This window comes from Salmo salar, chromosome 27 (genome assembly GCF_965601325.2).
Source record: "Salmo salar chromosome 27, fSalSal1, whole genome shotgun sequence".
NCBI lineage: Eukaryota > Metazoa > Chordata > Actinopteri > Salmoniformes > Salmonidae > Salmo > Salmo salar.
The window spans coordinates 4,017,697-4,042,343 of record NC_138317.1 but is presented as its reverse complement, the minus strand read 5'-3'; the positions used below and the strand labels follow the sequence as shown (position 1 = coordinate 4,042,343).

At 43.9% G+C, this 24,647-nt stretch overlaps 1 protein-coding gene across 2 annotated transcripts in view; it reads right to left on the bottom strand.

Annotated features, from left to right (window-relative positions):
* Positions 1 to 367: 367 nt before the first annotated feature.
* The window catches only part of LOC106588200 (RNA-binding motif, single-stranded-interacting protein 3), a 249,000-nt gene continuing 224,720 nt past the window's right edge, over positions 368 to 24,647 (bottom strand). For both annotated transcript variants that reach the window (XM_014176955.3, XM_082970317.1), the window contains 4 exons: positions 16,400 to 16,510; positions 8,698 to 8,787; positions 7,146 to 7,267; positions 368 to 6,669 (listed from right to left, as the gene is read on the bottom strand). In XM_014176955.3, the coding sequence (XP_014032430.1) occupies positions 6,666 to 6,669; positions 7,146 to 7,267; positions 8,698 to 8,787; positions 16,400 to 16,510 (327 nt within the window). In that variant the 3' untranslated portion in view covers positions 368 to 6,665. The remainder of the gene's footprint in view (positions 6,670 to 7,145; positions 7,268 to 8,697; positions 8,788 to 16,399; positions 16,511 to 24,647) is intronic.

Below are 24,647 nucleotides of genomic sequence, written 5' to 3'. Positions count from 1 at the left end.
TCGTCCGGGTTTGGGGCAGGCCGTCATTGTAAATACTCATTTGTTCTTAACTGACTTACCTAGTTAAATAAAGGTTAAATAAAAATACAATAAAAAAATTAGATGGAAGTAATTTAGATGTAGGTAATGTATTTAATACTTCAACTGGACCCCACTGCATTGCACACAATTATATATGGAATACTAGTATTGGGGCTAAGAGGCAGGTGTATTGGTATGGGTGGGGTGGTGTTTTATTACAGGAGATGGGGTAGAGTTAGTAGTTGACAATATGGTGTCTACCACTTGCACTAAAATGAGTACTGTTTTGCAGACCATGTTTTGCAGTTACAAAGATTGAGACATTAGAGTCAAATAACGAGGCACATTCGCGATTTTTTCCTAATTTTTTTATTGAAAGCTTCATCAGAGAAAAAAACAACTCATTAAAACCGAAGTTTAATCCTAACATCCACAGATGTACAGATATTTATCAAGGATCACACACACTGAGTGGCGTGCATAAGGCATGACCACATCCTCCGCACTGACCCAAAGAAAAGCAAAAATAGAAAAACAACAAAAAACAGAACTAAACAAAAAATATCTAAGAACCGCTTTGCTGTCCTAATAAATATTCCTCTTTTTTTTATATTGTATAATAATCCTGACGCTTAATGAAAGTTCTGGAGGTTTCTTTAGCAAATTTGGTTGGCCATTTCCAATGATAGTTACTCAATAGTGTTTGACGTCTCTGGGAGCCATTTCATTTTGAGGAAGGTGTGTGTTAGGTTAGCCAGTTGGCTGAGCTCCTGGGGATGTGTGGCCAATCGATGCCTCCCGTCAAAGGTGAACCGGAGCATCAATTAAAAAGCGTGGGCCACATTTTTTTTTTTTTTAGCAATTTCCCCACTGAATAACGTGGTGGTAAGAGCTGAAAGAGTGTTGAGTTATATCGAGCCCGGAGCTCTCCTGTCACACTTCACTGTGGGAGGCCCAACTCTGAGGCACCGTCTGTCATAATACAGTCCAGTTGTGCACTGTATGGGGAATAGGGTGCCAATATAGGACACAGTATCCCCTATATAAAAATAGGGTCCATTTTGGACACAGGGCCAGTCTTCTCTAAACCACTGTCTAGTCACAATGGGGGAAATCACAAGAAGCCTATGACAATGGGGTATGACATTGAACAACTTGGAATGCCATTGTGGTGAATATGTTCCTAGGACTTGATAGAAATATGGTAGATAGATATGACTGACTGGCTTGATATCTGGACGGAGGCAGTGAGACAGACACAGCATGGGACGGATTGGAGAAGTGGACGGTGTAAAAAAAGGCAGTGAACTGAAGCAGCTTTGTAGCCCAGCCTGGATAGATACTGTAGACTGAAACTGAACACTGCTGTTCTGTAGATACCAAAGACATAGGGGCGGATCCTAACTTCCACTAAAGTCAGTGTTTAAGTTAGTGATGCATTGATGTCAATGGGAGAGAAAGTGAACATTTTACTTACGTGGAAGTTGGCCCCATAGAGCCAAGGTAACTGAGACTCTATGATGGTAAGCAATGGAGAACATAGGTTTAGTCTCTCAGTGATAACCTTACTCTGACGAAGAGATAATGAGAAGACTAACACACTGACTGAAACACTGTGTGTGTGTGTGTGTGTGTGTGTGTGTGTGTGTGTGTGTGTGTGTGTGTGTGTGTAATACTCAGAAATGTCTGGCAATAGTGAGTATGTGTGTGTGTGTGTGTGTGTGTGTGTGTGTGTGTGTGTGTGTGTGTGTGTGTGTGTGTGTGTGGCGTGTCAGCGGATGTAGTAGAACATGCCTCCAATTAGTAACAGGTGGAGGTGCACAACACAGCGCCTCAACAACTTCTGCCTGGCAACAGGAGCTAATGACCCTCTCTGGCTGGTTTGTTCTGACACATAGGCTAGCTAGCTAGATCTTTAACTGCAGCTCCCTAAAACGTAGTGAGAATCACTGTACATTTCTAACAGACATTTTACCAGGCCATTGTGCTACAACTAGCGTAGAATAAGAGAGGAGTTCAGTCAGTCTTGATACTGCCATTTCAACGACGTAATGACCTCACCGATATCGCTCTTACCCGATCGAGGGAAACCTCTCCTCACTTCAATGTTTTGTCTTTCTTGAATCTCAGGTAGCAATTTGGAGCGCATACGGTTCTGTTGTGTGCTTTTTGTCATTTCTATTTGTAACCTAATTTTCCTTGTATGTCATTGCTATTGAATCTTAGACGGTAACAATATGTGTAGAGTGTTGATCTTTGTGATCAAAGGAGATTGCGGTCAGATTCCTGCGGTTAATCAAAGGTTTCTTCCTTAGTCTGTCTCTTAAAGTAGCAGCTGTAAGAGTGATCTATGATGTAGAGCACATAGTTTCAGGTACAGTTTGAACACCATAGAGGTTGAGGAGCAAACGTCGACCCGACCGACGGTCTAGCTTAAGATCTGGATACCTCATACTGTAGCAGCTAGCCTGCTCACGCGTGGCAGGAAAGAAAAATACGCAGCAAAAACAATGTTATTACCCAGAGAGACGTGCAGAAATGTAGACGGTTGTTGTCACTGGTGTGAAAAGGGTACAGACGTTTTGGGTTTGTTTGTCTGTTGGAATTGTAAAGTGGGTGACTTTGCGCATATATCTTGTGATCTCAAAGTTTTCTGTACTCGGAAAGTTAACGCAAAAGATGAGGGGAAGTGACAGGGTGAGTGAAAAGAGGAAAGAGAGAGGTGTTTGGGGACAGTGAGCAGCTGAGTAGCTCTGGTGTTGGTAGATTGCTACAGTAAATTTGATCATTGACTTGTCATTGGATGGAAGACATGTGGGTTGAATGTTTTACGGGACAACAGATTGTCGAATGGTTATATTTTCTCCGATTGCATTGCCTGTGTTACGGTGGCTATGATGGCAGCTCACTATGTAGACTACGTAGTTCACAATGTGCCCGTTTTCTCTTGGTTGTGAAAAGCACAACCCAATGGGATGAGCCACTGTAGTAAATGAATGTTGATCAAATGATCAACAATAGCCAGTGCGTCACAGACCAATGGACACAAAGCAGGCACATGCCCAAGACAGCTTTCACTGTAGCACCTTAGAGTAGGTTGTACATTTGTACTAGTATTTTCATTAGCACAACTCCTTCAAAAATGTACGGTTCCCTTATATAAGATAGCTTTTCCGTGTGCTTTTTTTCTATCCTGTAGATATTGGAATCATTTGGAAGCTTCGTTAAAGGCACTCGATAAACAATTACATTGTTACAGACCCATGATGTCACTGCCATCTTTCCCAGAACGCAATGCACAGCCTGCCTTTGAATCACATGAACTGATGGATCTCAATATGTGCAATTGTTAACGAAAAAAGAACACTACAATTCCCTCTTTTTTTCTAAAAAAAGAGGCTTTGAGGGACACTGGAGCGGATCCCAATGCCCTGAGGGGAGACAAATTGGGCCCCGTCAATTGAGAATGTGACTAAAATTGGTTTTGTGGTTCAGCTCCTGCACTGTCCAATAAAGAGGGAAAACCTCACAGAGGAAGAGCGAGAGAAGAGAGAGAGTGATGCCTTTTTATGGCTCTAGCACCACAGCAAGCAGGCAGGCAGGGACACAGAGGAGGTGTCCGGAATGGAACCCTATTCTTAACATAGAGCCCTATTTTATGACCAGAGCCCTATATATTTAATTTTATTTAACCTTTATTTAACAAGGTAAGTCAGTCAAGAACAAATTATTATTTACAATGACGGCCTGCCCCGGGCCAAACCCGGACGACGCTGGGACAATTGTGCGCCTCCCTATGGGACTCCCAATCATGGCCGGATGTGATATAGCCTGGATTCGAACTAGGGACTGTAGTGATGCCTTTTGTACTGAGATGCAGTGCCTGGTCAAATGTAGTGCACTATATAGGGAATAAGGTCCCACTTCAGACACAAGTTACTGTAATGGGGATAGAGACACACAGCGCTCCAGACACAAGTTACTGTAATGGGGATAGAGACACACAGCGCTCCAGACACAAGTTACTGTAATGGGGATAGAGACACACAGCGCTCCAGACACAAGTTACTGTAATGGGGATAGAGACACACAGCGCTCCAGACACAAGTTACTGTAATGGGGATAGAGACACACAGCGCTCCAGACACAAGTTACTGTAATGGGGATAGAGACACACAGCGCTCCAGACACAAGTTACTGTAATGGGGATAGAGACACACAGCGCTCCAGACACAAGTTACTGTAATGGGGATAGAGACACACAGCGCTCCAGACACAAGTTACTGTAATGGGGATAGCGTGCCTGCCATCCCACAGCCGCACGCCATTTATTACGCGACAAATCTCCAGAGATGAAATCATTCAAAAAAAATCTCAAATGGCAATGGATAGGGGTTTGATGGAAGGCTGAAAGGGGTGAGGCAGAGATGTTTACAGGCTATTGAGTCTAGAGGCTGAGAAGACAGGCATTTTAGGCTTGGCTGAAAGGTTACTGTCAACCTTATTGTAGTGTACTATTCTGTCTGGAAAATAGCCCCTTAGGTTTGAGTACAGTAGTGTTTATCCAGCCCATAAATATGGATCTCCAAGAGAGATAATGTTTGCTAAAGCAGATAACACTACCGTATGCTTCCATGTGTTCGTTTTGCGTTTGGAGTTCAGAGATATATTAAATACAGAAGCACACCAGAGGTCAACGTGCCAATGCTAGTCTTGAATCAAGTGCCTGTCTTCCTAAGTACATAGTGCCTGGGATAGCACGACATGTTTTAAGTCCACGTAGACAGAAATATGCTGGAGAGTTTTGTTATGTGTTGTCTGGATGACTGGAGCGAGGGAAAAAATGCAGGGTAACGTAGATGAGACTCCCGGGGAGGGGATAAAATGTATCCGTTTCGTTCAGTTGTCATTGATTCAATGAGATAAATAGACAGCGTCGAGGCAGAAATCAGTGAGCCGACAAAGCCAGAAGCGACGCATCAATGACTGAGGAGCGAGCCTGCAACATTCCCCAATATTTCCTATAGTGTATTATTTATTGTTGACTGGTGGAATGCCCCCATAGTTGACGAAAGAGTGAGACACGACAGATGAGAGACGGAAAGACAATTTAAGTGGTAGAGAGGGACATTAGGTCGAACTGCCACTAGTTGGATCATGCGGTCAAATACTGTTTGACGTCAGTGTGATAGTTTCGACAACCGTGGAAGGTAGCTTAAACCAAAACATGTAATTGTAATGAAAGGAAAAGTACGGACTGGTCCGGCCATCAAGGTCAAATTAAAAACAACAATGACAACAGCAACAACAACAATATCAACAATAACATCAACAACATCAACAACAAAATCTAACTGAAAAACAACAAAACTCTGGATCAGAGTGTCTCTTCATCTTTGGTATAAAAATGGCCATCCTTGGGCTGCATTTGATCCACAACTAGGAAAGACTACAGAAATTGTCAACAATTTCTTCTATTGCTTTTGCACTGATTGGTTTAAACCGTAAGCTCCTACTCAATCTACGAAGTTTATCACTGCGCGAATTTTTTTTTCTACCGTTTTTTGTTTGTTTTAGATTTTTTTTCATTCTTTTCTTTGTTCTTTTTTTATAGTGTGACAAGCAAAGCGGGCTAAAAACACCATCAAGCTCATAAAAAAGGTCAAATGTAGCAGATAAAAGCACTAATGTCATCAACAGCAATCTTGCCATGTAAAATAATTATTATGATAATAAAAACAAGTTCAGCATTTGCAACAGACTGCATTTTCTACAATGCAGTGTCTTTTTTTTCTCCCCATTGTGAAAAATCTCCTCAAAGCTTTTATCATTTCCCACTCTTTTCCTCAGCAGACATTTACTTTTTTCTCTTAGATTTAGTAACCTCTGACATAATTATTTATCAAAGTTTTCTTCTAACGAAGAAAAGAAAAAAAAAACTCTTGTCTATTAAATCTGTACAGCTTATGTGATAGATTTTGTTTTAATGTCTCTAGCTCAACCCCTGCAGTATCATGTACCATCACAGTGGTCCAAGAGACTGATTTAGATCGCTTTTTATTTTCAACGAGACGCCAGACTTTACTCTCCGTAAAAAGTCATCTGACGCCCTTAAAATTAAGGCCATGAAGATTCAAGAAAGAAAAACACTTATTTGGAATATATCTAGAAAACTCAAATTTAACACGAGAAAAAAAAAGTGAAAAGAAATCATAGCTTAATATCTAAGGAAGACAATCTCTGTGTATCTCAAACTTTGACTCCCCCTTTTCTAATTACAAAATAAACCTCATCACCTACCTACCTGCGCATTCAACATTTCCCTATTTATTTTTTAATTTTTTTCAGTTGAGAAAGTCAAGCTCAAGCCCAGCCCACCAGGCAGGTTGCCAGACTAAACATTTTCAACTCTTTGCACTGTGCCCAGCGACTAGACCCCCCCCCACCCCACCCTCCCTCCTCTCTTTCTCGCTCTCTCTTCCTCTCTCTCTGTAACTCTCTTAGGCCAGGTAGGAAATGAAAAAAGTGTCTCTTTTTTGGTGCCTGGGCAATCTGGAAGCAATCTCTCTTCTCCACATTCTCAGTGCAGCCAACCCCCCTGTCTCAAGGCAACACTGTCACAGGAATATTCTCCTCGTCCGTTGCTATCTAATGAGGAAGAGAAGAACCACAACGAGAGAGAATCAAAGGAAAGGTAATCATCATAATGCACACACTCTAAAAATGACAATAAAGGGATAGTTCACTCAAATGACAAAATTACATCTTGGTTTCCATACCGTGTAGTGTAAACAGTCTACAGACACGGTATGACAGCATTTGAAAACAGTGTCCAGGTGAACAAAACCAAAGCACGGAATGTCATCATACCCTGTCCATAGACTGCTTACAGAGTAACGAAACAAATATATCATTTGTAATTTGGGTAAACTATCCCTTTTAATTAGTCAACAGACCAAAAAACTCAATGTAAAAGAATAAAGCGGCAAATAGTCAGCTACGATATGGCATAACAATAGACAATGACAGGTATAAGTCATCGTAACCAAATAGACTCCAGAATCCTTATCGGCAATAGGATGTGTTGTTGATATGTATAGTGAGAAGATGGCAGCAATACTCACTTGGACTGGTATGAGTAAGCAACATGGTCGCTGGACCCGTCCACCTGGATCTGTTGCTGCTGCCCACTCACGTCATGCGACGAGGGGGCCACTGACTGAGGAGAGGCATCCGTGACCACTCCCTACGGGGACAGGAAGTGGGTGTGAGACAACAGGAAGTGACATCATCCTCCATGTAACGCAATGTAACCGTCTAGTAATATATTGTATGACATCACATTCTATGTATGTCTCTGCATAATTATGTACCAATCTGTTTAAATACATCTAAACCCAATACCACAGTAGCCTTGACAAAACAAACTCTGCTTTTAAAGTCACAAGGCTACATGTGAGAGGGCAAGGGTTTCATTACTGTATTTACTGTAAGGTTTAACGTCCTAACCTCACTGAACGTCAGCCATCATGGTCTCATCTCCTCCATCACCTTAACAAGATGTCAAGGACGCTCTCAACACCATGTTTATACATCATCCTCCGAGACACTCCTTGTCTACAGCTCAGCTCAACAGCACTGATATATAGAACCTCACTGATGGTGGCATCCACCATGTGTGGCATTGAGAACGGAATAGGTGAGAGAGACAACAAGAGAACCCCTGGGCTAACGCTATGTCTCCGAGTCTCTCGTCTCTCTCTCCAGCCGGTGACTTTATGAAGGGTGGCTATCTCCTGATTATCCTCTCCTCTATGGAGCTGTAGAGATGGATGGTGGTGTCAGGGCGTTGTTGGCTGGGCAGCAGCTCGCTAACCAGAGGCCTGGGGCTGAAGGATGTGTGTGTTGAGCACACGGGCCATCCGGGAGAGGGACAGCTCCGCCGGCAGTGTGTCTCAATTCAGCGCCTGTCATCTGATACAGGTTGATGCTCCATCTGAATGGGCCGGCGCCATCAGCCCTCCAGACAGCCTTCCACACTCATCATTTCTCAGCGTGTACCCGCCTGCTCTGAGCTGCACACTCGACACGCTCAACAGTAGCAAGCCGTGGCAACACGTGTGCTTGGCAGTTCTTATTGAGTGGATGTTGCAGTGTCACTGTGCGTGTTTGTGCGTGTGTGTATCTATGTCTACTTCTGTGTGTGAGAGAGTGTGTATGCATTTATGTCCTTAGGAGTGTATGTGTGTGTGTGTGTGTGTGTGTGTGTGTGTGTGTGTGTGTGTGTGTGTGTGTGTGGTGTGTGTGTGTGCATCCAGTGTGTGCATGCATCTGTGTATGAGTGTGTATCCGTGTGTGTGTGTGTGTGTGTGTGTGTGTGTGTGTGTGTGTGTGTGTGTGTGTGTATCCATGTGTGTCCATGTCTGTGTGTGTGTTTTTTGGTTTTACTATCCTTGTGGGTACCAGAACCCCTCACAAGGATAGTAAAACAAGGAAAAAGTGGGGACATTTCACTGGACCTCACAGGGAAAAAGGCTATTTTAGGCTTAGGGGTTAGGTTTAAGAGTTAGGGTTACGTTTAAGGTTAGGGAGAATAGGATTTTGAATGGGCATAAATTGTTTGGCCCCCACAAGGATAGTAAAACCAATGTGTGTGTGTGTCTGTGGCTGACTTACTTCAACAGGGACGGCTGTCTGAGGCACAGGAGTGTACTGAGGAATGTAGGTCCCTTGCATAGGCGCCCCGGCAGCCGCAGCAGTCATGTACTGGAACACACACATCAATAACCTGTCATGACTAGTTCTTTTCTAACTTCAACAACAATCAATTGTTGTTGTTGAACGATCAATCGATCTAACAATAATGTTAGATCATTATTATCAATCATATCAAACTGTTGTGATCCAAGTGACTGAACATTATGGTTAAAACAACATCCCACCACATATTCAATTTACATGGGATCCACTCTGCAGGTCAAACACACCAGTTACTAATCTGTGAAATACACTGAGTGTACAAAACATTAGGAACGCCATTCCATGACAGACTGACTAGGTGAATCCAGGTGAAAGCTATGATCTCTTATTGATGTCACCTGTTAAATCCACTTCAATCAGTGTAGATGAAGGGGAGGAGACAGGTTAAAGAAGGATTTTTAAGACTTAAGACAATTGAGACATGGATTTTGTATGTGTGCCCTTCAGGGGGTGAATGGGCAGAAAAAAAGATTGAAGTGCCTTTGAACGGGGTTTGGTAGCAGGTGCCAGGCGCACTGGTTTGAGTGTGTCAAGAACGGCAATGCTGCTGGGTTTTTTCACGCTCAACAGTTTCCCATTTGTATCAAGAATGGTCCACCACCCAAATTACATCCAGTGAACTTGACACCACTGTGGGAAGCATTGGAGTCAACATGGACCAGCATTCCTGTGGAATGCTTTAGACACCTTGTAGAGTCCATGTCCCGACGAACTGAGTGCAAAAGGGGGTGCAACTCAATATTAGGAAGGTGTTCCTAATGTTTTGTACACTGAGTATATATATATATATATATATATATATATATATATATATGACCAGGTATATATATATATATACACTGAAAAAATATATAAACGCAACATGTAAAGTGTTGGTCCCATGTTTTATGAGCTGAAATAAAAGATCCCATAAATGTTCCTTAAGCACAAAAATCTTACTTCTCTTAAAATGTGTTTACATCCCTGTTAGTAAGCATTTCTCATTTGCCAAGATAATCCATCCACCTGACAGGTGTGGCATATCAAGAAGCTAATTAAACAGCATGATCATTACACAGGTGCACCTTGTTCTGGGGACAATAAAAGGCCACTCTAAAATGTGCAGTTTTGTCACACAACACAATGCCACAAACTCAAGTTTTGAGGGAGCGTGCAATTGGCATGCTGACTGCAGGAATGTCCGACAGCACTGTCGCCAGAAAACGTAATGTTAATTTCTCTACCATAAGCTGCCTCCAATGTTGTTTTAGAGAATTTGGCATTACGTCCAACCGGCCTCACAACCGCGGACCACGTGTAACCATGCCAGCCTAGGACCTCCACATCCGGCTACTTCAGCTGGGGATCGTCTGAGACCAGCCACCCGGACAGCTGATGAAACTGAGGAGTATTTATGTCTGTAATACAGCCCTTTTTTGGGGAAGAACTCATTCTGCATGGCTGCGCCCCTGTCTAGTTATGTCAAATCCATAGATTAGGGCCTAATGAATTTATTTCAATTGTCTGATTTCCTTATATGAACTGTAACTCAGTAAAATCATTGAAATTGTTGCATGTTGCGTTTATATTTTTGTTCAGTATATATGTTCTTGTAATTCCCTTTCCGTCCTTAGGAGGGTGCTGTGAGGCAGACGTGTGTTTTTAACATAGCTGTCTGACTATGGGAGGCTAGTGATAGAGGAACAGAGAGGAGGAAGCAGAGGCACCCTGCTGGTCCTGAACTTCACAGGGAGGCAAATGCCCCCTCCTAAGAGGGAGAGAGAGCGGAAACCAGAGGAGTGCAAAATAGAGAGCTCAGATCACCCTGAGCTGTTTCAGTGGCTGTGCGTGTCCGCTGCAAGTGTGTGTTTTGGTGTGTGCTAAGTGTGTGTGTGTACATGCGTGTGTGTGTGTGTGCGCACATAGGGCGGAGTCCCATAGGGCGGAGCCCAGTGTCGCCGGGGTAGGCCGTCATTGTAAATAAGTACTTGTTCTACATACATGCTTGTGCGTAGAATGTCTACATAATGTGTAGATCAGTCTATGCCCTCCCCTCACCAGTGTACTGTTTGTGTGAGAGAGAGGCTTTCAGCTATAAGCCCTGATAATAAAAACCCAGCTGGGTTGCCTCTCCTCTTCCTGCTGATTTCCCTTTTTTTAACAGGAAAAGGAAGGACGATCCTTTCTCCCTCCTTTCCTTCTTTTCCCTGAATGGTGGTCCATTCTCTTGGCCTGGCTTGTGGAGTGTCATTACCGGCATTGGCACTAATGGATTGGGTACGGCTCCGCCGCACAGCACTAATGAGAGGAGCTAAAGGCCATGGACATGGGTGATTAACTTACCCCCCTTCTCTCCCTGCTGCGGAGGGCCACCAACACCCTGGGAGGATGGGTGGGGAGGGAGATGGTAGGGAATTGTCACACTTCGGATGGGGTGAGGTGGCATGTCTGACTTCCTGACTTTGCAGCGCTCTCTTTTGGTTCTCCCTCTGTCTCACTCTCCATCTCTCGCACGCCCACTCTTTCTCCACCGCCCTCCTTCTCGTTCTCTTTCCCTTTCAGCCCACAATCCGCTAGAAGAGTGCTATCAAATTCACGGTGTGACCTTCTCTGCTCCGGCGCCCGTTGCGTAACAATTCCTCAGGACCTTTTGTCCCTCCCCGTCTTCCATTAGCTTACTCTGCTAACTCACCTGTGTCGACGGCATGAAAGCAAATGGAGGGGAGCGGGAACTTAATTAGTGATATCAAAACCGACGTGTCAAAGAGAGACAGGCTTTTGAAATGTTATATCTCTCCGTGGCTTGAAAAGGGGCTTAATAAGGAACTTCTTCAGCTTCTCTGACCCTTTGTTATCCCATTTACATGACCATGACTTTACTGTCACCAGGGAACTGACATGTCAGGAAGTTGACAGGGATAGCTGATATCATACGTAATATTATTTAGAATGACTGGCTTAAATTAGCAAGATCATTTCGGACAGTGTTAAGGGCAATACCCTGTTTCAGCCAAATGAAGCTCCTTAAATACATTAGGAACACCTTCCTAATATTGACTTGACTCCAACGCTTTACACAGTTGTGTTAAGTTGGCTGGATATCTTCTGGGTGATGGACCATTCTTGATACACACGGGAAACTGTTGAGCGTGAAAAACTCAGCAGTGTTGCAGTTCTTGTCTTTACATGTTAAGTTTATATTTTTGTTCAGTATAGATATTGGCATCTACTACCATACCCCGTTCAAAGGCACTTAAATCTGTTGTCTTACCCATTCACCCTCTGAATGGTACACATACACAATCCATGTCTCAATTGTCTCAAGGCTAAAAAAGCCTTCTTTAACCCGTCTCCTCCCCTTCATCTAAACTGATTGAAGTGAATTTAAGAAGTGACATCAATAAGGGAGCATAGCTTTCACCTGGATTCATCTGGTCAGTCATGTCATGGAAAGAGCAGGTGTTCTTAATGTTTTGTATACTCAGTGATTATGGGGGAATTGTACACACATGTGTTACACGAATGTGTGCACACAAGCGTGCACGCAGGCACACACGCATACCAAGCCTGGAGCAGATGGCATGTGTTTGATGAGCGTGAGGCGGCCTCAGTGTGGGTCCTTAATGAGGGTGGTGTGAGTGGACTTCTTAAGGTCCCCCTCTCTGTACTGTCCACACAGCCAAGAGCACCAGCAGGGTGCAGGAAAGACCCTCTCTGTCTGTCTGTCTGTCTGTCTGTCTGTCTGTCTGTCTGTCTGTCTGTCTGTCTGTCTGTCTGTCTGTCTGTCTGTCTGTCTGTCTGTCTGTCTGTCTGTCTGTCTGTCAGTCTGTCAGTCTACAGAACATATCGGGCACCAACTCACTGTCGGTAACTACTGATGGCACAGCATCAGAATGGATCCTAATGAGTTTCACTTTAGAGATAGTCATAAGATGTTCCTCTTCCTCTTCCTCTGTTGACCATTGTATTTCACTTCACATTTTACCCTGGGCTTAATCCAATAGACAGGCATTTGGACGCAGAGAGAGAGAGAAGCATGTGGTCATCCATCAGAAATGGATATGTCATTGCAGATTGAAGAAGGCATGCTATTGAAATGTCTTGCTGTGCCCTCACATGGTATTCCCATGAGACCAGGTGAAAAAATAGACCATACAAACCCAATCCATTACTACCCAGTCATACTGTATAACAGCATGTCCACTCTATCCATTGAAATGAGGGATGAGGGCTCAGAGTAGTCTTGGTCCATCACTGTTATCCACATAGACTTAGCGGGAATCTGTTTCTATGCTTATTTCCATTTATTCAGAGTGACTTAGTGCATTCATCTTAAGACAGCTAGGTGAGACAACCACATCTCAGTCATGGTAAGTAAGCTGCTATCAGCAAAATCAGTGCTAGTAAGAAAAGGACCTCCCAGCTGTGTGGAGGATTGGTACTAGCAGCAACCTATCTGGTTTTCCAGTCTGATCCAGTGTTAACCTGTAGGAGTGGGAGCGTTAGATCCTATTGCCCGCAGGAACATGGCTGCTCCCAGGGAGAATACAGGGACAACGTGATGCGCTAATATAGGCAGAGTTGTAAAGAAAAAGCCTCAGACTGGCCAATAAGAAGAAAAGATTAAGACACTGGACAGAGGAACTCTGCCTAGAAGGCCAGCATCCCGGAGTCGCCTCTTCACTGTTGACGTTGAGAGTGGTGTTTTGCGGGTAATATTTAATGAAGCTGCCAGTTGAGGACTTGTGAGGCATCTGTTTCTCAAACTAAACACTCTAATGTACTTGTCCTGTTGTTCAGTTGTGCACCGGGGCCTCCCACGCCTCTTTCTATTCTGGTTAGAACCAGTTTGTGCTGCTCTGTGAAGGGAGTAGTACACAGCGTTGTATCAGATCTTAAGTTTCGTGGCAATTTCTCGCATGGAATAGCCTTCATTTCTCAGAACAAGAATAGACTGATGAGTTTCAGAAGAAAGCTATTTGTTTCTGGCCATTTTGAGCCTGTAATCGAACCCACAAGTGCTGATGCTGCAGATACTCAACTAGTCTAAAGAAGGCCAGTTTTATTGCTTCTTTAATCAGGACAATAGTTTTCAGCTGTGCTAACATAATTACAAAAGGGTTTTCCAATGATCAATTAGCCTTTTAAAATGATAAACTTGGATTAGCTAACACAACGTGCCATTGGAACACAGGAGTGATGGTTGCTGATAATGGGCCTCTGTACGCCTATGTAGATATCCCATAAAAAATCTGACGTTTCCAGCTACAATAGTCATTTACAACATTAACAATGTCTACACTGTATTTCTGATGATTTGATGTTATTTTAATGGACAGAAAATTTGCTTTTCTTTCAAAAACAAGGACATTTCTAAGTGACCCCAAACTTTTGAACGGCAGTGTACATGAAAAGTAGCAATATCATGCATGTGAAACACTATCAAGGAACTATCAAGGAATGCCAACACAAAAACAAGAACAGTGATTTAGACAATAACATTGTCAAAGTGAGTGATGTTACCAACACATTTTGATAGCAGAGTAGAACAGAGTTGACCTTCAAAACCAGCTCTGTGTTTTGTAACGAGGAACTTTCTTCACCACGGTTTAACGGGGGCCGACATTCCTATACACATTCTTTACCGTAAAAACACGGCTGTATTCTCGGAAGCCTACGATCACCGTTGCTGGGGCAGAATGGGAACATTCCGTTATTTCCTTTGGGAGAAAAAAAAAGCCCCAGCCATGTAGCCACAGGGACAACGAGAACAGCCAAAAGTATTCTGCGGTGTGGTGGCCATTTTAGTTGTTGACTCTGAGGACAGACACTGCCGATGGCAGGTGCTAAACTGAGCCTTTCGTAAGACAGAGCGGGCTGAATGACATGACATAAAACAGCTTACCATATGTAAACACTCCATCTTAAAGAATGTAAATATACCTAGTTATATAGACAATCGCAAGATCCCATTGAAACTTATTTCCACAGGTTTCTCCTATGAAGTAACCATAAAGGGGCTTTCACATCTGGCTCCAGACCACATAATAAGAAGACACATGGCTTCTTTCCCATAGATTATTAGGGCATTGCATGCAATATTGCATGCTATATGGAGCACATATAGTCTACATACAGTACAGTGCCTCAGGGCTGTACTAGGGCAGAAAGGAGCTTTTTATTAATATTTTATACTTTTTTTCCTTCATCACACATCAAAACCCATCAACGTAGATTAACCCGCTCTAATCCTGCGTGTTAGCACAGCTGGGAGAGATTAGAGACATTCTTTCATCCCAGAGCCAACATGGCGTCGCAGTCGCTGACAGCTCACCTGGAAACACATGGGGCTGGCGGTAACTGTACAATACAGCACTGTTTCAATCACACATTCCACCCAAGACACAGTGCTGGAGCAAACTAAGCCCCCTCTGCCTCTGGAGCCATAGTGTTAGAGCAGGAAATGGGAGACTGGATAGTGTGCGACACCTCTAAATCTGCTTGATCCTGACACGAGGGGGAGTTCCTTTTTTTGGGGGGGGGGGGGGGGGGGTGTATGCAGGAATATGGATTGAGTGATATGGTTGATGTGTGATTTAGTGGGTTAGAGGAGTCATAATATCACCTAGTCTTCACATAGAGGCCTGTTGTTCTAGTCACCAGGAAATCTGTTAAACTTTAGGATACTGTATAAAGGAGATATACTATTCAAACATCTTGCTTTTCACACACACAGTGATAGTATTACCATCGTGGATGTGGAGACAGTTTCAGGGATATATCCACACATTTCTTGGAGGTAAATGCAGAACGAATGTAATTCACCTCTGTAGATACTGTATTGACCATAGAATCCTGTACTATTTGATACTGACATGGACACTGACAGTGAACCATATCTGGTACTGATACTGTTCAGTACAGATTTGACAGTGATACTATGTGGCTGGAGTCAATAAAAAGATATAGCTGTGCTCCCGATACAGTCCGTAAAATATACTTTTTTTCCTTGAGTAGATGTAGGCTTTCAGAGAACTAAGATTTTAGGCAGAATCGACCGTACACCCAGAGGTGATTAGTTAAGGTGTTGGAGGCAAGAGGCAAAACTGGACAAACAGGAAAAAGTCTCCGCACACTTCCAGTCAGACGCACATTTATTTCATTGTGGCTGAGCTTTCCCACTATTGTTCGTGGAGATGTGCTATGATGAAGGTCGACTGACTGAAAGCTCAGCGACAATAAAAAAACAAAACTGCATCTGACTGGAAGAGTGCGGAGACTATTTTCTGTGTCTCCATAGAAATACGATTTTACCTTAGTAGATACGGTCTTATGTGACTCAGTCGGTAGAGCATGACTCTTCCCCAAACCAAAGGTCATGAGTTCGATTGCCGCTGGGGCCACCCATATGAAAAATGTATGCACACATGTCTGTAAGATGCTTAGGCGGAAAGCATACACTATGTATATATCAAATACAGGAGGCATGGTACTACAGATACAGTAGCTGCAGCCTCAGAGTGATAGTACATGATGTGAGTAGGATATATGGGGTGTATAACGGGTACATTCTCAGAGGGTTATGATTTAGCTCGAGTAGATCCAGTATGGTGGGGTCCATGGGTGGTACAGTACTCACACTTCCTGTAGTGCCCAGGGACAGATGGGTCATCTGCTGGGAGAGCGGGCCCATCATGTTGGCAGGCTGCATGGACATGGTGTGGTCCATGGCTGGGGTGATCACTGCACCCTGAGGGAGAGGAGAGAAGAGAGAGGGGAGAGGAGAAAGGAGAGGAGAGAGGAGTGAGGAGAGAGGGGAGAGGAGAGAGGAGGGAGAGGAGAGGGGGAGAGGAGAGAGAATAGAGGTCATGTTAATTCATTGGTGCCAATGGGTGGGCGAAGAATAAAGTAGCATTTTATGCATCAGTGGGTTGTTGAGCATTGGAGCAGCAGAGCATCAGAGAGTCAATACACGATGGTGACGTAGCCGACATATGCGGATGTTTCATTGATTGTCTGTAGTCAGCACACATCTCTTCCCGTCATGCTACTGCGATGCGTGTAGCCCTAATGGGCGGATCAGTAGTGGTAGAGTATTATTTTTCATAAAGCGCTCTGGATGGAACCAGAGGGAATGTGATGAATTCATTGCTGCTCTTTCATCGCTTTGTCACGAAACGAGTCACTTCTCGCTTTTCTCTACCAGCCAAACCTCTGGAGTGAGGCGTTCAGAAACGAAGCCTTTTTCCTCGGCTAGGCTCCGGCTCTTTCCTCTTTACTAGCTTTCCCTCGTTCATTTGTCTACTGTGTCTGTCTTCCTGTGTGTGTGCTGTGTGTGTACACCCTGCTGGTGACCGTGTGGGCCGATTGGAGTACAAACTGAGCAGACACGGCCTGTCAGAATCGCTCAGGCGGTCTCCTCCCCGGCGTTCAGAACACTGGTGCTGTGCGGCATACCGCTTTCTCTCTGTTCCTCCCCTCTCAATTCAATGAATTTCAATTCAAAAGGCTTTATTGGCATGGGAAACAAATGTTTACATTGCCAAAGCAAGTGAAATAGATCATTTAAAAAAAGTGAAATAAACAAAAAATGAACAGTAAACATTACACTCACAAAAGTTCCAAAGGAATAGAGACATTTCAAAATTCATATTATGTCTGTATACAGCATTGTAACGATGTGCAAATAGGGAAAATATATAAATAAATATGGGTTGTATTTACAATGGTGTTTGTTCTTCACTAGTTGCCCTTTTCTTGTGGCAACAGGTCACAAATCGTGCTGCTGTGATGGCACACGGTGGTATTTCACCCAGTAGACATGTGAGTTTATCAAAATTGGATTTGTTTTCAAATTCTTTGTGACTCTGTGTAATCTGAGGGAAATATGTGTCTCTAATATGGTCATACATTTGGCAGGAGGTTAGGAAGTGCAGCTCAGTTTCCACCTCCTTTTGTGGGCAGTCTGCACATGGCCTGTCTTCTCTTGAGAGCCAGGTCAGCCTACGGCGGCTCTCTCAATAGCACGGCTATGCTCACCAGCTTGCTTAGGGGACTCTTCTCCAGATTTATCTCACTGTAGGTGATGGCTTTGTTATGGAAGGTTTGGGAATCTGTTGTAGAATTTAAATATTTTCTGGATTTTGATAATTAGCCGGTATTAGTCTATATCTGCTCTGCATGCATTATTTTGTGTTTTACATTCTACACAAAGGATATTTTTTGCAGAATTCTGCATGCAGAGTCTTGGTGTTTGTCCCATTTTGTGAATTCCTGGTTGGTGACCTCCCAACCATAAAGGGCAATGGGTTCTATAACTGATTGAAGTATTTTTAGCTAGATCCTAATCGGTATGTTGAATTTTATGCTCCTCTTGATGGCATAGGCCCTTCTTGCCTTTTCTCTCAGATTGTTCACAGCTTTATGGAAGTTACCTGTGGCTCTGATGTTTAGGCCAAGGTATGTATAGTTTTTTGTGTGCTCTAGGGCAACAGTATTGAGGTGTAATTTCTATTTGTGGTCCTGGCAACTGGACCTTTTTTGGAACACCATTATTTTTGTCTTACTGAGATGTACTGTCAGGGCCCAGGTCTAACAGAATCTGTGAAGAAGATCAAGGTGCTGCTGTAGGCCCTGCTTGGTTGGGGACAGAAGCACCAGATCATCAGCAAACAGTAGACATTTGACTTCAGACTCTAGTATAGTGAGGCCGGGTGCTGCAGACTGTTCTAGCGCTCTCGCCAATTCGTTGATATATATATGTTGAAGAGGGTGGGGCTCAAGCTGCGTCCCTGTCTTACCCCACGGCCCTGTGGAAAGAAATGTGTTTGTTTTTTGCCAATTTTAACTGCACACTTGTTGTTTGTGTACATTTTATAATGCTTTCCATCAATTTGTATAGCAGACCCTCATGCCAAATTGAGTCAAAAGCTTTTTTGAAATCAACAAAGAATGAGAAGACTTTGGCTTTGTTTTGGTTCGTCTGTTTGTCAATTAGGGTGTGCAGGGTGAATACGTGGTCTGTCGTACGTAATTTGGTAAAAATTTGACTTTTGCTCAGTGCATTGTTTTCACTGAGGAAATGTACGAGTCTGCTGTTAATGATAATGCAGAGGATTTTTCCCAAGGTTGCTGTTCACGCATATCCCACAGTAGTTAGTCTCCACTTTTGTGGATTGGGGTGATCAGTCCTAGGTTCCAAATATTGGGGAAGATGCCAGGGCTGAGAATAATGTTCAAAAGTTTAAGTTCAGGCAATTGGAATTTGTGGTCTGTATATTTTATAATTTAATTTAGGATATCATCAACACCACAGGCCTTTTTGGGTTTCTGATTTCTGACGTGCTGTTCCTTCTTTTTCCGTAGTGTATTTCTGTATTGTTTTAGTGATTCACCATAGTGAAGGTGTAGACTCAGGTTTTCTAGGTCTCTATGTTTTTGGTTTGATAGGTTTCTCCATTTATTTCTTAGGATTTTGCATTCTTCATCAAAACATTTTTTGCATTGTTGTTAATTTTCTTAATTTGTCTGCTTTACATTTTTAGATTTGATAGGGAAGCTGAGAGGTCAAATATACTGTTCAGGTTTTCTACTGCCAAGTCTACACCTTCACTATTACAGTGAAGCGTTTTGTCCAGGAAGTTGTCTAGAAGGGATTGAATTAGTTGTTGCCTAATTGTGTTTTGGTAGGTTTCTACACTACTTTCCATCCGTCTATAGCATTACTTAATGGTATGCAGTTCCTTTGGTTTTGACTGAGTATTACTCTGTTCAAGTAGACTGTGATTTTGCTGTGATCTGATACGGGTGTCAGTGGGTTGACTGTGAACGCTCTGAAAGAATCTGTGCGTTTCTCTGTTAGCTGAGCCTTGTGCTCCTCTCTCTCCTCCTTAAGTTCTCTCACCTCAGACCGGAGTGCAGCCAGCTCTCTCAGACAGCAGACAGACAGACGGGGGGGGGGGGGGGGGGGGGGGGTGTATTGTGCTGGTCTGTTTTGTGTTTCTGTGCTGTTTGGATTGTGTGGACTAGCTCTCTGAGCTCCACCATGTCTCTCTCCAGCTCAGTGAATTTATCCCTCTCAATGATGGAGGAGAAGTGCAGTTGTGGGACCTGGGTATGTTCAGTGCTGGGAGGGTGACTATACTCGTCTTCAGGACAGTTTGAAGAGGTGTGATCAGACTCGCTCGGGGTGGGGGAGTCGTCACCAAGAGACTGCTTCTGCTGCCGTGCTCTCGCTTTGATTCTGTGGAAGTCATTTTGGAAATGTATGAAGTTGCCCTGCACCACCACTGTTCCATTGTTGTACAGGTTGACAGGAGGGTGTCTCAGTCTCAGGGTCCTTGTTTTCCAGTATTCTGATTTTCCACCATCCGCCTGTACCCTCTCTCTTAAAAGAGGGGTAGAGTGCTCTTATAGCTGTGTGCCATGCCCAGGGAAGGTCTGTGTGGAAGATTAGGTTGCTTACCTTTGTAGCATTTTTGTAGCAGTCAACAAAAAGTGTCTCTGGATTGTCCATGAGGAGCTTCTCTTTGTACTCTTTCCGTGCCTTGTCATTTTTCATATCCAAGGGGTACTGTGGTGACCTCTGCACAGAGGGAAGCCATGGAGCAGGGGGCCAAAGAGGCCTCTGCATTTCAGTGGGAGAGGAACTCTGCTGCCATTGTTGGGCTCAGGGGCTTCACACCGCTCACTTCTCTCTTCAGTGCTAATTAATGTTGCAGCCTGGTCTGTTCTTTATGAAGTTAAATATCTAGAGATTATTGTAATGGTCTTTTCATTCTAGGCTTTCGAGGTAGCTTCAGACTGAACAGTAAGAATCCTTAGTAGTAAATCCTTCCAGAATCCTTCCAGGTAATTTTGTCCAAAATCAGGTTGTAGGTTTGGAGTTTTGATTTGGAGTGAAGGTTATGTTGTGGGGGGTATTATCATGTATATGTCCTTGTAAAAAAATCCACATTTATACAACCCTAAATCTATCTTTCTGTAAAAACATGCATCTATCTCTCTTTCTCTCTTTCTTGCTTCCTCTCACTCTCTTCCTCTCTCCCATCACTCTCTCGCTCTCTCTTCTCTTGCTTTTCTCTCTCTTTCTGTTTCTTTAATTTCCCTTTCTCTTTTGTTTTCTCTTTCTATCTCACCTATCTTTCTCCCTCCAGGAGTTTCATCTCAGCAAGAAAGAACGAGGGCGGGCTGGAGAGAGGAGGGGTGAGGGCAGTGGAGGGTAATGAGAGAGAGGGTGACAGGAGAGAGAGAGAGAGAGAGAGAGAGAGAGAGAGAGAGAGAAGAGAGAGAGAGAGAGAGAGAGAGAGAGAGAGAGAGAGAGGAGAGAGAGAGAGAGAGCGAGCTAAGGGTACCTGTAACCGATTCAGCTGGTGACAATGCTTTTATAATGGGAAACAGAGAGTAACGGAAGGGCTTAATTCACAGACGTGTTAAGCCGATTTGTGATTTCGATTTTCTGTGTTTGCAAGAGTGTGTGTGTGTGTATATGAGTGTGTCTGTCTGTCTCTGTGTGTGCGTGTGTTTAAGGAAGATATACTAGACTGTATATATTCATGAGAATCTTATATGTATGATAATGTGTTTTTGGATCTATATTCAATTAATGTTTGTGTCAGCGTGTGTGTGTATGTCATACTGAGTGTGTGTGAGCTGCTAACAGGAGAAGCGGATAAAGTGATGCTAGTTAAAGATGGCATTGATCCTCATCTAGAGAGGAGAGATCACAACAGACATCTCAGACGACTGTTGTGAAGCTGCCTTTACAGACTAACTCATGATTGAGCTAGGTAACTGTAGAGGCCCTGGGGCCCCTAATAGCAGGATTGCCCACCTTCAGGGCATACTGTAGGTATTGTGCACTGCCACCAAAGCACCTGCAGAGGAAAAAAAAAGGTTAGGCTACTGGTATTGCATAAGTCATTCAGTGCTAGTGTGTGTGTGTGTGTGTGTGTGTGTGTGTGTGTGTGTGTGTGTGTGTGTGGTGAGCAGAAAATGCTAGTTTAGTGCTGCCTGCCATGGCTGCACCAGGTTCCAAGGCCTCGCAGGCTCCTTTCCAGGCTCGTAAACCCTAAGAAGAGAGGCTGGATTGTGGAGTGTATTTCATTTATCCACAGCACAAATCCCACCTAGGGCTATCAGACAGACAGGGCTGCCCTCACTTTGCAGCAGCCACGTGGCAAAGGCTAAGACACAAGTCTGAGGTACAACGTTGACCCAACAGAGATAGCCTACCTGAAACACCACGACGTACACTTTGACTCTACCTAGAGATCCACTATCTCGATCCACTATCACCAAGATTGAACAAACTGAAAACCAAAGAAACAAAAAGGGACACACCAAGACAAGCTGAGACGAATATAGAGACTTTGAGCATTTCTAAAACATCTTCAGACTAACTGATATGTTAGCGTGCACATCGGTGACCGCACAAATCAACCAAAAAAGCCAATTAGGCCCACCCTGTGACCGTGATATGCTCTGGTGAGACTACTTCACCACCCCAGATGTGCATTGGCTGCAGCCACCTTGACCGTTGCACAGCGCTGTTACGACATGTCTATCTACTGTCTCACTGTCCCATGTGAGTGCCTGGAAACTCTGGCGTGGTGAATTACAAAGTCAGGGATGGCCGCGGTTGCCGCGGTAACGGGGGCACCAAAACAAATGCTGGCTCGGCGTTCCCTGAAGCAGCCATGGAATCTTTGTGGGACAGAGAGTGCGTGCGTGCGTGAGCAGTCTGTGTCTCAGGGGGTGATAGATGGGACATGGGGCTCTGGTATTTGACATGTCTTCATGGGAGGTCTAGTCTCCAGGGATGGGCTAATGATTTATCAACTGTCCTCTGACTGACTTAGAGAATGAATAAACTCACCAGAAATAATAACAATCAAAGCTGAGACCAGAATCTGTATCAGAGTCGGAGGAAAACTCTGGAATTGCTGTTTTACTGAGGCGATGAATATATTTTCTCCAAATTGTGCTTGTAGAAACAAATGTAAATGTATTGTAAGAGACTCTGACTCTGCTGCATTCAATACCACTATAACACTACAAGCCAGTAAAACATCACTATCACTAATAATATCAGTAGTTACCTGGTCCCAGATCTGCTTGTGCTTTTCCCTACACACCATTGTCATTGTCAAGCCAAATGCTTTGCATGACAGTTCCATAAAGAGTTGGCAAGAGAGCAGAAACAGACTGGCACCCAGGCTATACCAATACATCTTCTATAGACCAAACCAACGGTCTAGAACACAGAACAGACTTCACCCTCTGTAACCATATTTGCTGGCAGAGACTCATTAGTTGCAGTTGTTTTCTGACAGAAGGGAAAATCAGCAGAGCCCTTTTACAGAAGGCGCACACGCACGTACACACGCGCTCATACCGAGAGCAGCTCAAGGACAACCGAAGACCGAACCGAAGCCCCGGCTCAAATTCTGTCAACTAATAAAATTCAGAACATAATGTTCTCCGGCTGAACCAAAGTGCATCGTACAGTGGGACGATTCAGTGCTTCCCATGAAGGGAGATAATTATGATTCTATTTAAAGTCGCTGCAAAAAAAGACCATGGTACGACGCAGAGGAATTCAGTGCATATGCTGTAACTTGCACACACATGAAATACATATCAAACCACCATACTGTAGTGACCACATATATCAGTCACCAGGAAAAAATGAAATAAAATTGTGTATGGCTAGTTTATCCGCTGCAGTTGTTTAGCACTGTGGAGTGTGTGTGTGTGTGTGTGTGTTTGCATCTTAATGGGTGGGTTTGCATTTCAATGGGTGGGCTTGCATCTTAATGTGTGGGTTTGTCGGAGAAGGGGCCACATGAAACTGGCTATGGCTCTAGCCCACTCAACTATCCCAGGTCTACTGTTGACTGATCTACTGCTGGCTTTAGCTCACAGCCCAAGTATAGCTGGCAACACCACCCTCCCAGCTGGCATGTACACCACACCACACCACAGCTTCAAAGAACATCAGTACTGGAAGGGGCAGGTGAGAGTGGGAAAGATGAAGAGAGAGAGAGAGAGAGAGAGAGGAGAGAGAGAGAGAGAGAGAGAGAGAGAGAGAGAGAGAAAGAGAGAGAGAGGGGAGATGGAGTGAGAGAGCGAGAGAGAAAGAGAGAGGGAAGATGGAGTGTGAGAGAGAGAAAGAGAGAGAGAGCGAGGGAAGATGAGTTGGAGAGAGGAGTAGGAGAAGAGAGAAATGAGGAGACAGTGTGAGAGAGAATGATACAGGGAAAGATAAATGGAGAGAGAGAAAGAAGCGAGTTGAAGCCTCATTCGTTTTTTTAACGGCAATTGAAAAACAAGCTGTCGTTTTCTTTTGAAGTTCTCGCTTTAAGCAACGAGGATACACAAATTTCTGCAAACTGTTGTCTTTTCATTTTTCTCTCTCTCTCTCCATCTCCTGAAGAAGCGCTCTGCTGAGGGGTATAGCACTCAGGCACAGTCTGGCTATGGTTGTCAAACTCAATCTAGTGAGATAAACAAAAAGACAGCAGTGTAGCAGCAGCCAGCAAACTCTTACTCAAAGAACACGTTCACTTCTCACTTGTGATTTAACGCCTTCAAAATTCCAAACTGCCACAGACAGCAGCACACTCTAGCATACCTGGCTTCAAATACTATTCAATATCCTTTCAAATACTCTATCTGGCATCGTTTAAACTCGCCGGGCATAATGGTCGAATAGAGTCGTCCCAAAAGTGCAAACCCTGCCCATCTTGCTCTCCAGGCAAGCTAAAAAGCAAGCACTCAAAGTATTTGAAAGACTTCAAGTATTCAGTATTTGAACCCAGGTATGCGCTCTAGTGTAGTGATTCTGATTGGTTGTGGAGATAACCTCTCCCCTCACCATGCTCCGC